Source organism: Phyllostomus discolor, chromosome 8 (genome assembly GCF_004126475.2).
Source record: "Phyllostomus discolor isolate MPI-MPIP mPhyDis1 chromosome 8, mPhyDis1.pri.v3, whole genome shotgun sequence".
Lineage (NCBI taxonomy): Eukaryota > Metazoa > Chordata > Mammalia > Chiroptera > Phyllostomidae > Phyllostomus > Phyllostomus discolor.
Window position 1 is genome coordinate 80226157 of NC_040910.2, and position 15518 is coordinate 80241674.

General features: G+C 54.3%; 1 protein-coding gene and 1 pseudogene across 8 annotated transcripts in view; both read right to left on the reverse strand.

The window, feature by feature from the left end:
• Positions 1 to 372: 372 nt before the first annotated feature.
• LOC114504242 lies at positions 373 to 591 on the reverse strand (annotated as a pseudogene).
• A 3510-nt stretch (positions 592 to 4101) lies between these two features.
• Positions 4102 to 15518, reverse strand: part of KSR1 (kinase suppressor of ras 1) — a 150670-nt gene continuing 139253 nt past the window's right edge. For 6 of the 8 annotated variants that reach the window (XM_036033371.1, XM_036033372.1, XM_036033373.1 and 3 more), the window contains 5 exons: positions 14887 to 15018; positions 13556 to 13691; positions 11739 to 11872; positions 9072 to 9152; positions 4102 to 7176 (listed from right to left, as the gene is read on the reverse strand). In XM_036033371.1, coding sequence (XP_035889264.1) covers positions 7098 to 7176; positions 9072 to 9152; positions 11739 to 11872; positions 13556 to 13691; positions 14887 to 15018 — 562 coding nt within the window. In that variant the 3' untranslated portion in view covers positions 4102 to 7097. Of the gene's footprint in view, positions 8449 to 9071; positions 9153 to 11738; positions 11873 to 13555; positions 13692 to 14886; positions 15019 to 15518 lie in introns of all 8 variants that reach the window. The other 2 variants (XM_028521076.2, XM_036033374.1) reach the window with 2 other exon arrangements.

Below are 15518 nucleotides of genomic sequence, written 5' to 3' on the forward strand. Positions count from 1 at the left end.
GGGAAACTGAGATGAGAGAATTAAACAAAGCCAAACAGTTAAGCACAAGGCCTCATCAGACAATACATAACCTCCCTTGGCATAAACCACAGGACTCCAGGGAAGAAAGGAGGAGTCCCTTGTCTATGAATTTTTCTTTCTTCTTTCTTCTTTCTCCTCTCTCCCTTTTTACTGTTTTGGTCTACATGGTCTCATATTTATTAATAAACCAACCTACTACTGCAGAAAAAAATCAACAGAGAAAATATTTTTTCAATAATTTCCCAATTAAAACGCCCAACTGTCCAGACAATAGCGCATTTTTTAGTGATTTGAAGTGTCAGACAACCTGGATGGAACACAAATATGGAGCCATGTCTTTTGTGCCATTCCTCATAAACCCAGTTGGGTTCTTCTCCAGTGTTGTCTTTTGGAGTTGTACCCAATTATATTACCAGTTTTCACCTGAATCCATTGGGAAATGGGTCAATTCAGCTTTTGTTTCTTGAGCAGAAATCTCTTGATCCTGAAAGTCTCATGAGAAGACATGGTGAAGAAGAACCAACGGCACGGACCACGATGGTGGGAAAAGAAAGACTCCTGTGTCCCTTCTCTTTCTGAGCTTTAGAACAGGGAGCCAAGAAGTCTTGGGCATGGTGGAACATTCCAAGTGGCATGGAGGTCAGGGTGACACATTAAATAAACTGTCTTAAATGGCTTTAGCACCTAGAGAAGGAAAATGGTTGAACAGAGACTAGCAGGATAGGATAGTCCATGTGCTAGTTATCTATTACTGCATAAAATTATATGAAATCTTTGTAGCTTCAAACAATATTTATCTGGCTCACAAATCTGAACTTGAGCAAGACTAGGTGGGGAGAGCTCATCTCTGCCAGAGAGAGTGGGAGCCACTCTATAAACATAACCTAATCCCAGAAGCCAGGTAGTGTCATTTCCACCACATTCTATTTGTTGGGGCAATAGAACAACCTGTGCTGCTAACCACTGAACAAACCTGCCTCAGTTCTCAGACGCCTTTTCATGGGACAGGCTCCCTTTCGTGGGCTGCATTTGTCACAGGGGAATGTGGCTTTGTGCCTGCCCAGGGCCGAGGAGGGCTCTGCCAGAACCAGACTCCTGGTTTCATTTTTGAACAATATTGTCTGTGCGTGGGGAGTGGGAAGCCCAGCATGTCAGGCTCCCCTTTGGGTCCTGTCAACACCATCTCATCCAGGGCCTGTTCTGGAGAGGTGGTGGGGAGTAGGAACTAGAGGCTCCTCTGCTGAGCAGGAAAGAACAATGAGTCCACTCTCTTATATAAATCCAGGAATCTTCTGAGAAGAGTGTAATGTGGAGAGAAATGATATTTTCCATGGAGTGGCCTATTACTTCAAGGAGCCCAGGTGTTGAAGCAAAAGCACTCACTGAGTCAGCCAGATGTAGTTTCAAGTCCAAGGTGTTCCCTTGTCAGTTGGATAACCCTGAGCAGATTACTTTGACTGATGACCCCAAGTTTCTCCTTCTATAAAAGGGGATAATACTTGTCTCACATAATTTGCCTGGTATGAAATGAGAGAACCTATGTAAAGCACCTTGCATGGCCCTGCCACTTAGGAGGCATTCCGTGATGTTCTGTTGCTTTGCTCTGGCCTCCTGGTGTGCCCAGAACTAGACCCTGTACCTGAGGAATCCGACCAACTCATAATAGTGTGGGGCTTTCACCCCCCTTGTTCCTAGGCACTCTGCTTCTAGTAATGCAATGTAAGATGAGTTTATTATTTTTGGCAGCCATATCTCTCAGTGGTTTTCGCCCATTTAAGTCCTGCTATTCTTTCCACATGGAGCAGCTGCTCTGCAGTCCCTTTGCTGCAGCTGTCATAATGAGCCCAGCTGCAGACAGGGATGACTGTGGTACTCAAGAAATAGGGCAAATCCCAGGCCCCATCCTCCCTGACTCAGGCCTTCCTTCCCCATTGCCATGGAAGGCTTGTCCAATCCACCCAGCAAAGGAGTGATCAGGTAAGATTAGGAACCCAGGCCATCTGTACCCCTCTTCCCAGGCCTGTCTACTCCCATGACGTGTTGGCCCAGCCACAGGCTCATGGGGATAGACAGTGGACACTCAGCCCTACTCAGTGATGTGAGATGGACAAGCCTCCACGTGGATGTTCTCCATGCTGCTCTGCTGTCTGGCCTAGAAACTTACTGAAATGACTGACAAGTAATTTTTTTTAATTTATTGATTTGAGAGAGAGAGAGAGAGATTGATTGATTTGTTGTTCCACTTACTGATGCATTCATTGCTCATTTCTTGCACGTGCCCTGACCGGGGATCAAACCCACAACTCTGCATACTGCAATGACACTCCAACAAACTGAGCTACCTAGCCAGGGCAACCTTTTTTTTTTTTCGGCTTTTTGTTTTAAAGGTGGGACGGGAGTGGGAGGTGGAAACCTGCACCCACGTTGGGATCCAGAGAGCATGATGGGCCACCATGCGATACAAACACTGAAGAAGATCCACTGCTGGAGCCCATTTGGGCTGGAGAGAAGGGAGGCATCGGGGTTACAGTGCAGCCCCCCTCCCAGGGAATAGGCCTGGTGAGCTGGGAAGTGAGGGTGCACAGCCTGGCCGCCTCGGGGCAGCCACCAGGCCTGGAGCATGCACCTCGTGCTGAGCGCTTCACACACTTCATTTACCCCATCTTCACAGCAAATAGCCCAGGCAGCAAGAGCCCACTTCCTTCAAAAACAAGGAGACAGGTGCTGGCAGGTGTGGGTGCTGGCTCCAGGCAGGGTCTTAGCACCTCCCAGCCCTGTCTCCTCCGGGGTCCACCTCCTGGTGATGTCTCTCTGCCCAGATCTTACCTGGATGCCTCCTGAGCGTGACCTGTCCTGTGACCCCCCAACTATAGGGTCACCTTCTCAGGGAATGAGTTCATCAGCCACAAAGGCAGACATTTGGGGAATTATCCTGAATGCTCACCTCTCCCTCATATCCAGTCAAAGATCTTTTCACGATCTCTCCTGCCTCTAGTTTAGTTCTACCCCAATCCATCCTATATAGCCAAAACTTAAATCTGATTATGGTCCTCCTCTGCTTGAGAATTTTCCATGGCTCCCCAGGGCTGTCCTCTTAAAGCTTAAACTCAGTGGCTTGGCACCTACTTGGTCCCTCCAGATTCATTCTACACCCAGGTTCCAATTTACAATAGCTGAAATACTCACAACTTTCGAGCATACCACGTATTCCCAGAGCCATGGCCTGTGGCCCTCCTGCAGGGTAGAATGTTCTCCTTTTGCTTATATACACCAGACACATTGCTCACCCTTCAAGTCAGCTCCAAGGCCACCCCCTCCACGAAGCCTGTCAGGCAGACTGAGGGACCCTTCCTTGGGCCACTCACTGGCTCATGGCTGAGGGCAAGGGCACTACTTTTTATCTGTGTCCCAGCACTTAGCACCATCTTTTGAACATAGTAAGTAGATGCACAATAAATGTCTGATCTATACATCCCCTGACTTCTGATGAGAAGGAGATTCGGGAGTCTGAGTCCTGGACCCACCAGTTGTGGCATCTTAGATGAGGCCCTTAACCTCTCCACGCCTCAGTTTCCTCAGCTGAAACTCCACGACAGTTCCTAACTTGTGGTGTTGTGAGGGCTAGATGGCTAGGTGGTATAGGGATAGCACCTCCCTGGCTCAGAGGAAGGGGTCCCACAAATGCTGGTTCCCCATCTCTTCCATCTGTTTTGCTTACCCCAACCTCCAAGGCACCTCTCTCTGTTACTGGCGAGGAGGGGCTCCTAGAAATTAGATTTAGATAAAAGACCACTCCCCCCACTAACCAAGGCTTTTACAAGGCAAGAGCACCTCCAGCCAAGGAGACATGGACCCCCAGCTGTCACACTGGGGGCTGGATGACCTTCCTCTGTGCACCATGAGCCTCCGATGCTGTTCCTTATCCATTCCTCCATCTGTTGAGAGCTACCTGCCTTTGAGGTCCACACATAACTTTTCTTTCTCTGGAGGGCACTCCCTCCATTCCTGTCCTCCCACGCTGCCTGGCTGAGCAGCCCCCGACACTCACCCGACTGACCCAAGCAGACACAAGCCCCAGATACCTTGGTATATTTTTATTCAAACTCCAGATCCCCAGGCTTGGCCCAGCAGAGAATATGTTCTTGCCAGTGGCAAAAAGTGATACAGCACGTCTGTTAATACTAATCATTTTAATTTAAATTAATAGCATTTCTGGAAGACAAATGCAGTTGATAGAAAATATAAAAACTTTTACTGTACAAATTTTACATCACATTCAAAAACGCAAGTGTGTGCCTTGTGGCCACAGAGATGCAGGGTTTGCACGCACTGACGAAATCCTGGCGAACGGTGCAGAACCCCACAAGCTCCCTATTGGGTTTCACATTCACGTCTCCACCTGGCCCCGAAATCAATACAGAACAGAGACTCGCAGGGCATCCCACCCGGCTCTGAGATCACAAGAAATGCCAGGAGGGGCAGAGAGACTTCAGGGCCCTGCAAACATCTTTCATTTGGCGACACGGAGGGGTCAGAGTTGCCACCCACTTCTCATAACTGGTACCTCACTAGGATTCAAGACCTCAAGCTGGATGGAGACCCAATGGCTGCAACTCTGGTGGCTAAAGGCAGCAGGGACAGGCCCTAGGGTTTGGAGGTGAGGCTGGGAACTGGGGGGCCCTGAAGGGGCAAAGTGCAGGCTGTACTCTCAGACCCAGGGCGGGGGGGCCTCTGCACCCCCAGAGCTCTCACCACGGAGATCCTCCCAGCTTCCCCTTCACAGCTGGCCATGCGGGCTGAATTCACAGTATCTGCCATCCTTCATGTGTTTCCAAGGCAGACGGGGAGAGCACACAGAAGGGCAAGCATGTCTTCCTAACCTCATTCACAGTCAACTAGAGAGGGAGTAGGGGGCCCCGGGGGGGTTTCCTCAGGTGCTTCTTGTAAAGGACAGGGAGGGCTCAGGCCAAGAGGCTGCCCAAGGCCTTGGAGAGCAAGGGGGTGACCCCAGGCACTCAGCTACACTCTTGGGGTTCCTGACAGATCATCAGTTCCCTAAAGGTGGGGACTGTGGCTGCTCCTACCTCAGGCCCCCAGCCCTTGCACAAGATACGGTAGGTGCCTGATGAAAGCTTCTTGAACTGACCCCCAAGTGCGAGACTCAGGAGAAAAAACAAAGCTCGGACTGCCTTTCGTGGGCTGCAAGCCAGGGCTGGGGAGGCGCGGAGCCCGACCTGCTCAGCTGCCGTCCGAGCCCTGGCTCCCCAGCATGGCCACAGGTTCAGAGGGCAAGACTCACAAGCAGCAGACACACGAGGTGGCTCTGGGTGGGGGTGATCGTGCAGAGGGCTGACGGGGGAGGCTGAAGGCATGGGGGGCAGAAACAGAGGGTCCCGCAGAGAACAGAACCCCATGAACCGAACCCACTGGTTTTCTCGTCTATCTCCCTGCACACCGAGGAGGAAGGGCGCGTGTGTCTGGCGCGCTGATGGGCAGCAGGACCCTGGGCCCCTCAGGGTCCTCATAGCTGTGCTGCCTCACAGCTGTGTTGTCACAGCCAAGGGTTGGTGGCCCAGGGAGGGGAACACAGCCCACAGGTCCTGGGCAGCGGCCCATTTCGGGATGTTTCGGGCAGACTCCAGGAGGGCCCCAGAGACCAGCAGCTCTGCTAGGTGCATCTACACAAAAGAGACCACATGCCTCCCCATCTGGGCTCAGAGCATGGACACCTGTTCTGGGTCCGAATCCGACCACCTGGCCACTCTCCTCCCCTTTGGTCACTTCTGGAATCCGAGCCTGACATGATGTAACGCCCACCGAAGGGCTTCTTCGCCACTTGGAACTTCTCTCTTCAGGCAACAGCTCCCAGCGAAGACAGGCCGGTGCTCTCCCATCACGGACTTCCCCAAATGGAGCCCGTCCTTCCTTCCTTCCGGTTCAAGCAGAGGCCTGGCGAGCAGGCCTTGGGAAGGCTCTGAAGACTGCGGGGCTCACTAGGTGGCTCTGAATGAAAGCAGGGACACATGCTCCCTTCTTAGCTCCGGACATGGATGGGGGGAGCCAGGACTGGGCTGAGGGGCTTCAGCGGGACTGGGGGAGTGGGAGAGGTGGGCAGGTCTGGAGCCCTGGGTTTCTAAGGGGCCAGCCAGGCCATCCTGGGGCTGGGAGGGTGGCTGCTGCAGCTCCCTCCCCCGCACCTGCCTTGTTCTCACGGCGCCGACATGGCACACACCGCCTTGGCTCTGGGGTCATATGTCAGTCAGGGGCTGGGACGTGTGAAAAAGCGGAGGCGTTTCCTTGGTGCCTTCCTGGGGGATTCCTGAAGGAAACATCTCTACAGGCGATGGAAACCCCAGTTAGGAACCTGTGGTCAGTGTAAATGTCACTTGGGTTTTATCTGTCTCTAAGTTTCCAGCTTGTATGTGCTGAACTGCAGGGGTCAGAGGTGAACCCCCGCTCTCTGGGATCTGGTGACCCTCATAATTTAGCTTGGCTCCCAGCCAGGGCCTGCTGTGCCAGAGGAGAGGCCTCTTGTCAGGGTGCGGGGCGACCCCTGCAGAGGGAGGCTCCCCACTGACGGGGGGTGGGGCCAGAGCAGCGGCCAGGCCCGAGCCTGTGGTCCCCCCCGTCCCGCCCCAAGAACATCCACGGTCACGACATGCCTCTTCCTTCTGGCCCAGCTCGGGCTCACCGCCCGCAGGGCTCTCCAGGATGGCCACTTCCACGGCCCCGGCCGACGGTGCCCGCGCACCTCCGCACAGCCGGTATTTATTATTACCTATTGTAACACAGCGCGTTCACTCCGCAGAAACACACATGTAAACATTTGCTGCCTGTCGGGACAGGTCTGGTTGTCGGCGATGTCATTTTAAGGACAGCAGGCACGGCTCCATCTCCGGGACCAAAGTGTTTTTTGTGAACGAACGGTCTGAACGGAGGACTCTCGCTCCCGTCCTGCAGCGCTTCAGAGAGAGGCTGCCGCTGCGCAGAGCGCTTGCTGCCTTTTGTGGTGGTGCTTTGGATGTTTGAGAAACACACTGAAGGAAAAAGAAACCGTGGGAAAACTGCACAGACGGCTACATCTTTGGGTTGCTGGACTCCAGGACGCCCAGGCCAAACCTTTCAAACCGGGGCACCACTTTGCTGCTATTAATGCTGCAGAGAGGAACAGAGACAAGGGTTACAGCCCTGCTGGTCTTCATCAGCACTCGGGGGGACACTAGCGAAGGACTGGGCCAGTTCCAGAAGCTCAGCAGAGGGCCCGGCCCACCAAGAAGTGAGGATGATTCCACCACCGAGCTGCCCCGGTCACGCCTGGCTGCCCCCTCCTCCTGGAGGCCAGGGCTTGTGTGTCTCGGAATCCCCAGCACCCGGCACACTCGGGAACTGCTGTGGGCTCGCCTGCACTGCAGTCTCCTTTGCAGCCCAGGGAAGCTCTAGCTCCAGGAGGAACTGGGAGAGAGGAGAAACCTGACCCCCGGAGCTGACGAAGACATCACATGTCCCTTTTAGACGCGGTCCTCCTGCACTGGAGTGCACCGGGCCGCCTGGAAGGCAGGCTGAAGTGTGGGTTGCCAGGGCCTGCCTTCAGAGACCCAGATTCAGGTTTCCGGGCCCTGGGAATCTGTATTTGGTAACCGCTTCCGTGACTCTGTGCGTGCCTGTCAGCCACACTCCTGCTGAACCCTAACTTGGGGTCTGGTCCTTTCCACGTGCACTGGGCAGATGTAAAGGGACGTAACAATGAGGGTAGGAAGGGGCAGGAGCTTTGTTTTATTGGTGAAATTGGGGACAGGCCACCCCTTGCTTTAGGACCACATTCCTGAGTGTGCTGCTGAGTCCACTTCCATGCTGGTGTCTCCTATGGGAACCGACCTTACGGTGTCCACACCGCCAGCCCTGCAGAGGGGACTGGCCCTGCGCAGCTCTGAAATCATCCCACTCCTTGTTGGACAAGATCCCTACGGGTTAACAGCCAAGTAAACCTCGCTCCCCTCCCCCATACTTTGAACCCAGCCACCGGGAGGCCGATGTGCCAGTTGGCAGCGGGGGCGGGAGGAGGGAACAGATCTCACTGAGCTGTTAGTAGGGAGACAGGAGCACCCAAACAAAAAACGATACCACCCCGCGGAGGAACGGCTAGAGAGGACGAAGTCAGGTCCAAGGAGGCGGTTCTGGGGAGATTTGTTAGGGGATCTTCCATGGAGGTCAGTTATTCAGGCACACACAGGCCGTGGAGAGGGAGGGGCCAGTTTTAAAAACAAACAAAGCGAAAGAAGTCTCAGGAGAGAAGGCTGGAGCAGCAGAGGTGGCGTCCCCTGGGTTAGTGCCCGCGTCTCAGTTTGCGTTTGAGCAGAAGTCGCGGTGCCGAGTGCCGATTAGGAGGAAGAAAGCCCCAGGCACATGCGAGGCAGCCAGGCCTACAACCTAGGGGAGGAAAGAGAAGGGGAGAGCAGCATAAAAACTGAGTCCCATGGGGGTGGGGTGGGGGTGGGGAGCGGCCAAGGCCTGGCCAGAAGGCAAGGGACCCTCTTTCCCTGCAGAGAGAGAAAGGGACGCCCCGATCCATTCCAGGCTGGGCAGCAGCTGGCACATGGCAGGGAGCCTGCCATGAGGAACCCTCCCCGAATCCCCCGGGTCCCAGTCACAGGATGTCATACAGAGGTTGGCCAGTGGGCCCTTTGCCCCTCAGTCCTTGACTTTCAAATAGACTTCTTGGAGTTCACTATTTCTGCTCACTGCGCTCCCCTCTTTAAACTCTGGCCAGAGGGCACCCTGGGGACTCAGACAATGATCCAGTCCTCTCCCACCCAGGCACAAGCCGTCACTGCCAAAGTGGGTGGACACCTGTGTCTTCTCTCAGCCCAGCCAGAGAAGCACGAGCCTGCGGAGCCCTTGCTGGTGCCCTGATGGCCGCAAAAGCATCACTTTGGTTTATGAGGAAAAAACACACAAAGATGAGGTAGCTGGATGCAGGCAGGACAGGACTCGGGGTGTGCCAGGGGTAGCTGCAAACAGGCAGAGCAGGAGAGAAAGAACACAAGACACACTATTCCTCCAGAACTGGACAGGAGCTCTTAAAGTCAGGGTGGCCGTAACGTCCTTTCCCGTAGTATCGGCTGCGCCAGCGACTGGGAGTGGCCCCACGATTGTTTTGCCAGATGTGGGGAAAGCGAAGTCCAGCAGGTGGTGGAGTCGGCCCCCAGAGCGCCCGGGTGGGGGAGGAGCCGCAGGAATCAGGACGGCGGGGGCAGGGGGAGATGACAGGACAGGCCATCACGTCAGCCACCCCCCGAAAACGAGAAAGCAACAAGACCAATGGAAAAGAAAAAGAAAAGTGAGAATTAGAAGCTGAGTGTGCGGCAGACAAAACCACAGGGAGCTCCGACCCAGGCTCGTTTGGGGGTGCCGGCATTCCTTCCTTTCAGGGGCTAGAGCTGCCGGTGCAGGGCCAGACACAGCCCTCATCTGTAACTGGGTCTGCATCCGTGAAATGAGACGGTGGGGCTCTCTGGTCTCTAGGGAATCTGGGACCGTCTCCTGAATGCCAGCAGTCAGCTAGCACTGCTTTCTCTTTTGTGGATGAGAAAACCGGGCCCAGACGGATAAAGGAGTTGCCTGAGGTCTGACAAACTTCCTGCGTGTCCAGAACCCCCAGCCCCTGGCCTCTGCCGGGATAGCCCCTGCTCAAAACCCAGCTCCAATGACCTCCTCTGGAGACCAGCTCCCTGCGGGGGGAGAGGGGCCCCCACAGAGGCTGTGCTTTCTCGCAGCCCTCAGCGGGTCGCCATCGCTCCTCCGTCCGCTCGGCAAACCCACGGAATGCTGGCTGAGAACTACTGTGTTCCCGAGGCCACACGAGGAGCCGGGAACACAGAAGCGACCAGACAGAGTCCTGCTGTGCAGACTTAGGGCGTCTGTCTGCTTGTCTTCATCCCCAGTTAGAGTGTAAACTCCTCGTTGGCCGACGCCCGGCCTTGGCCCTGTTTCCCTGGGTGTGGAGCAGGTTCTCAGCAATGGCTGGGTCAAACCCACATGTCTAACACCAACATCCTGTCACCCCGTTTGTACTGGATCCTGACCCATCTTAAGGATAAGAGAGTAAATATACTGCATCCTGAAATACAGTACTAACCACACACGGTCACTCCTCCAGGCCACCCCTGCCGCTGGCCTAACACAGTTTACTGCGTTTCTTCAGGTTCTCCCTCGTGTGGAGTCTGGTCTTGCAACCCATTCTGGGCCTTACCTCACCTGCAGCTTGAAGCGGGTTTGCTTTGTTTTCAAGACAGGAGCTAGCAAACTATGTGTAAGCCACATCTGACTACAAAAAGGCTTTGACTATTTTAAGTAGTTGTTAAAGGAAAAAAAAAAAGCCAACAACTACTAACGTGTCAGAGACGCACAGGCCTCACACATTCAGTATCCGGCCCTTTCTAGAGCAAAAGCAGTGCTGCTGGACCTGCGCACCTGGGCAGCAGGTGTGAGGCCCGGGCACAGCTCCAGGGATCGGGTGGTGGCACTGAAGGTGCCCGTGCAGGTGCGTGGAGACTGGCGCCGCAGGGGCCACCTTGGGCGTGGGACAGACAGGCTCTTTGTCTGTCTGTGCGCTAGGGCTGTAGGAGATTTTGCTTTCAGAAAGTGCCCTTTGCCTTTTAAAAAGTTTAAAGCAATGTACCTTGCCCAGGGGCCCAGCCACATGTGGCCCGCCACGTGTTTCTGCACCACCCACAAGCTAAGAATGGTTTCCACCTTTCTAAATGATTGGGGATGGGGGGATCAAAGGTAGATTTCATGACATGTCAGAATTCCACAGAATTCACGTTTCAGTGTCTGCACACAGCACCTGACGGGTGCGTGGCTGGCCCCTCCCACAGCAGACCACAGCACCGGGTCTCAGGGACAGACACGGGGCTGCCGTCACAGCTCCACACCGTCCCAGCGACAGCAGCTGTGACTCGAATTTCCCTCTGAGCCTGAAATACTTCCCATGTGGCCTTTTACAAATGTGGGTGCCCCCCAGTCCTGCCCAATCCCCACTTTTTAAAGCTCTGGAAACTGAGGCCTGCAACAATGAAGGCCTTCCCGAGATGCTCACGCAGCGTGTGTTCGCATAGGGGGGCCAGAGGACAAAGGTGAAAGGAAATGAGGTAGAACACGGAACAGATGACAGGTCTCCACGGTCCAGGGGAGGCCGCCCCTGCTCCCTGAGGGACAGAGGGCTGTGTCATTAAGGCGGGGGGCTGTGTCAGAAGCAGGGACAGGATGGCAGCCCTGAGGTACTGCATGAACCCAGGCCACGGGCTTCCCATAAAAGGTGGCTGATTTGGCGACTAGTAAGCTCTGTCTTGAGTCTGTGGTACTTTAAACCACAGCCACTCTGCTGATTCTGGTACCCAGGTTGCTCTGCTGCCAGCTGGCCCCGCCCGGCCCTGTCTAGGCAGAATCTTCTCGGCGGGGCCTGGTCTAGGCCCGGCATCAGCACTGCCCCAACAACAGCAATCGGCAAGTTCTCAGAGGAGAGCTAGAGACGGCCACCCATCCAAAAGAGTCTCCAAAATGAACATGGTGAATGAGATCTTGGCGTCATTGGGGAGGGACAAGTCACCCCTGGCTAATCTGCTTTGAGCGTCCCCCACAGCCTTGGGCATGCAGGGTGGACGGTGCCCTCTAAGACCCTGGATGAGGCGGCCCTGGCCAGCAAGTTTGGTACTTACTCAGCAGACTTCCAGAAGTGCCCGGGGTGGGAGAGCCGCCGGTTCAGCTTGGGCAGTTTCTCCAGCATGTCCATTAGCAGCGTGAAGCTGGGCCTCTCCTGCAGCTCAAAAGCCCAGCAGGCAGACAGGATCTCCTGCGGGTAGAGCATGCGTTAGTTGGTGTGGGAGGGAGCTGCCTGAGAGGGAGGAAGGCACAGCTGGGGTAAGCACCCCCAGCAGGTGGTCCATTGAGCTGATGGCCTTTGCTGGGGCAGGGCTGAAAAATGACTGGATTTCCGAAGAGCTCTCACGCTTGCAGTTCAAAATGAAGTGCACAAGCATATCCCCACTTCTTCCTCCTTAGACCTCCCTGGAATAACAGTAGTGAAGTTGAATAACAGGTAATAGAAAAGACATCAGAAACGAGGCCACCCATTTTTGCAACGCGAAGTGGAAGGCAGCGTGTGGGCAGGTGAAAAGCAGGACACTCATGCGCCTGGGGTGGGGCTGCAGCAGGAACGGACTTAGCCATACAGCAATGGAGGCTGCGGGGACAGGACTCAATTCAGGGCGGCCCCAAGTGTCCCCAGAGCAGAGCCTGTCTCACTCCGGCACTTTGCTGCCTACTCTCGGGGTCCACACATGGACACGGCACAGCCCTTCAGCCTTTCGAGTCGGGATGACCACCTGTGGGCAAACAGGGCTGCACACTCAGCGGGTGGAGAGGCCCGCCTGACAGAGCAGGAAGGCCCATCCCCTGAGACTCAGCAACTCGGGCTTCTGTTCTTAAACATGACTGGACCCCATGCGTACGTATGAGTGAAGACGCTACTTTATCTGTAAAGCCAGACCAGGGCGAAATAAAAAAAAGCAATCAACAAAGTGAAAAAGGGCTTACAATTAACAATGCAACTACCGAAATAAAACATTATGTAGAAGTACTAGAAAATAAAAACAAGGAAATGCCCCCACTTTTTGTTCCTACCCAATTTTAAGTAGGAATGGGAAATATGAAAGAAGGTAGAAGACATGGAGATCCCCTATGAAGGACCAAATTCTGACTAATGGAATTTTCCACAAAGACAAAGAAACCGTAGGGCAGGAAACTATAAAAGCCAGAATAAAAGCAAATGTCTCAGCAACTGGAGAGAAACAGGAATCTTCAGCTGCCAAGGCCCATTCTGTGCCGCCTAGACACCCCCCACAGTTCTCAGCACGTCGGGGCTGGCACCCCCGGGCCCTGACCTGCCTCGCCCTCGGTTACCACTGAAGGCACCGGAAATCGGCCTCTGGGCTCCCTGCATCACTGTGTCGGGGCAAAGGCCCTTACAAGCTGGAATGCAGAGAAACCATTAAAGGTACGCAGCCACGTGAGGTCAGCAACTGGACGAAGACTCAATATTTTAAAATCAAATTTTCCGTGGAAACTGCAATCAGTTCTTGAACAGCAGAGGAAAACATGGAGGAAGATCTGATACCAAAGCACAGCCCCACTATTTGTATTTTGTGCTATGATTCTTTAAAAAATCTTCTTTCCTTGTAACATACAGAGCTTTACTATCTTTCCAGCTTCTAATTCAATTAAAACCATTATCTTTATTTCCTTCTAGTCTTTTTTTAAAGATAATTTTGTTTTTGTTGTTGTTGTTGAAGAAAGGGGTTAACTGTGGGGCAGTAAAGACACAGTCCCTTCTGCCGGCGGCAAGGAGGCCTGCCTGGCCCACACGGGCCTCCGGGCCCCCCTTCTGGGGAGGGAACACAGTGCAGCCCAGTCCTGTGCCCGCACCCTGCCCTCTAGCGCCCCTTCCCTCTCCCAGAACGAACAGGTGGCTACTCACAGTGACTTCCTTCCCCAGGCTGACGGAGGCCAGGACGCGCTTCATTCCCTCTCCACTTCCAATCTGCCAGATCAGGGCCTCTGCAGGTTGGTTCTTAAAGGGCCAGTCTCTTGCCTGCAGCTCATACCAGACAGTCCTGTGGAGACCACCCATGCAGCGTGAGCTCTTGGCCCGCTCAGCCCAGCTCACGCCCAGGGGCTCCTGCTGCCACAACGCCAGGGGCCCAGGCAGAGCCTCCAGATCCTTCCCCAGCCTTCTTCACCTGCCCGGCTTCGGGGAATGCCAAGAGGGGTCCTGGAGGCTACACCCAGGTACTAGAGGATCTGTGGCATCCTGCTCGCACTGTGTTAAAAAGTCTGAGGCGGTGCCGGCTCTGAACAGAGGTCCTGCTGTAACCATTAACCTCAGCGGGGCTGGTGCCTATATCCAAGGTTGTTTGAGGAGCAACAGAGATACCAAGCCCAGTGTCTGGCTCACACTGGGGCTCCAGAAATGGTAAGGTCAGGGGAGAAGAGACCACTGCCGAGGGAAGGATCCCGAGAGGTTACAGGGCAAGGCCTCACTCAGCCTCTCCGGACTTAACTAGACGGGGACATTCTCTGTTAGGCCCACTGTCCAACGTGGGGGCCGCTGAGCAACTGACTTGTGGAGAGTGGGACTGAGGTGTGCTGTTAGGTGGGAAATACACACCGGAGTCTGAACACTTTGTAGGGTAAAACATCTTAAATTTCAATTTTGATTACATGTTGAAATGATCATATTTTGGATGTATTGAGTTAAATAAAATATGTTACTGAATATGTTTTTCTTCATGCATTTTTCTTCTTTAATGTGTCCAAATGAAAACTTTATATATCCGGCTCACATCATACAGGGAGGGGCAAGAGTAGGTTTACAGTTGTTTGTAGGGGAAATAATGAAATAAATAAATAACAACACAGGAACAAACTGTGCACATCCATATAACCCCAAACCCACTTTTGCCCACCCCGTGTTCTCTCTCTTTCTTTCTTTCTTTTGGTCAGCATCACGGGCCACCAGAGTGGCTGGCAGGGCATCCCACTTCTCCCACTGCGACAGTTCTTAGCCCTGGAGAGTGTCCTCATGGGCAATGGGGGAGACCAGGAATGACCTAACTTAGTTCTCATGAGGCAACCCTACGGGAGGTGCCACGATCCTCCCGTTTCACAGGAAGGGAAAGGGAAGGTCAGTAGCGTGGTCTCTCACCCAGCAAGCAGCAGAGCCGGGGCTCACAGCGCGCCTCCCCTGCCAGGGGGGCGCTCGCTTTTGGCCACAGTTGGCCTCGGAGCCCAGGAAGAGGGCCTGCTCACCCGAACGCATAGACGTCAGCAGCTTTGGAGAATGGCAGCTGATCCTCGTCCTTCCCGGGGGTCATCTCGCGAACGATCTCAGGAGCCAAGTAGCACAGCCAGTCGTGTGACAGCTTCAGCTGGTTCTCACGCCTAGAGGCCGAGAAGCCAGGGCAAGGACACGGGCCCTTCAGCGGCAGCAGAGGGGCCCGCCTGGCGTTCCTGTGCCCCAGGGCCGGCATACCACCCACACGAGGCCCAGGGAGGCCGTTCAGATTGCACCGGTGCTTTCGAGGACTGTTACAGAAGAGTAACGACCAGGTTCTTCTAGGAAGGAAGGCCAACAAGGGGTCTCCGGGGGGTACTGCACTTGAAGGTGCTGGGGAGACTGGAGTATGTCTCTATGCAGGAAATCAGATCTGCCCGTGCTTCTCACAGATGTCACTCTGCCTCCTGGGGGTCCCCCAGATGCTTGGGGATGAGCCTTTCTCTCCACCCCTACCCCTTCAAGATTTGGGGCAATAAAACCTGACGTTCTTCCTCATATTGGGGGCTTGAACCCTGGTCCTCTGCCCAAGTTGGTAAATGTGAGTGAGGGGACCCAGCTTCCATAGGGGTCAGCCTGAGAAACAAGCGTATCAGGAAACCACGTG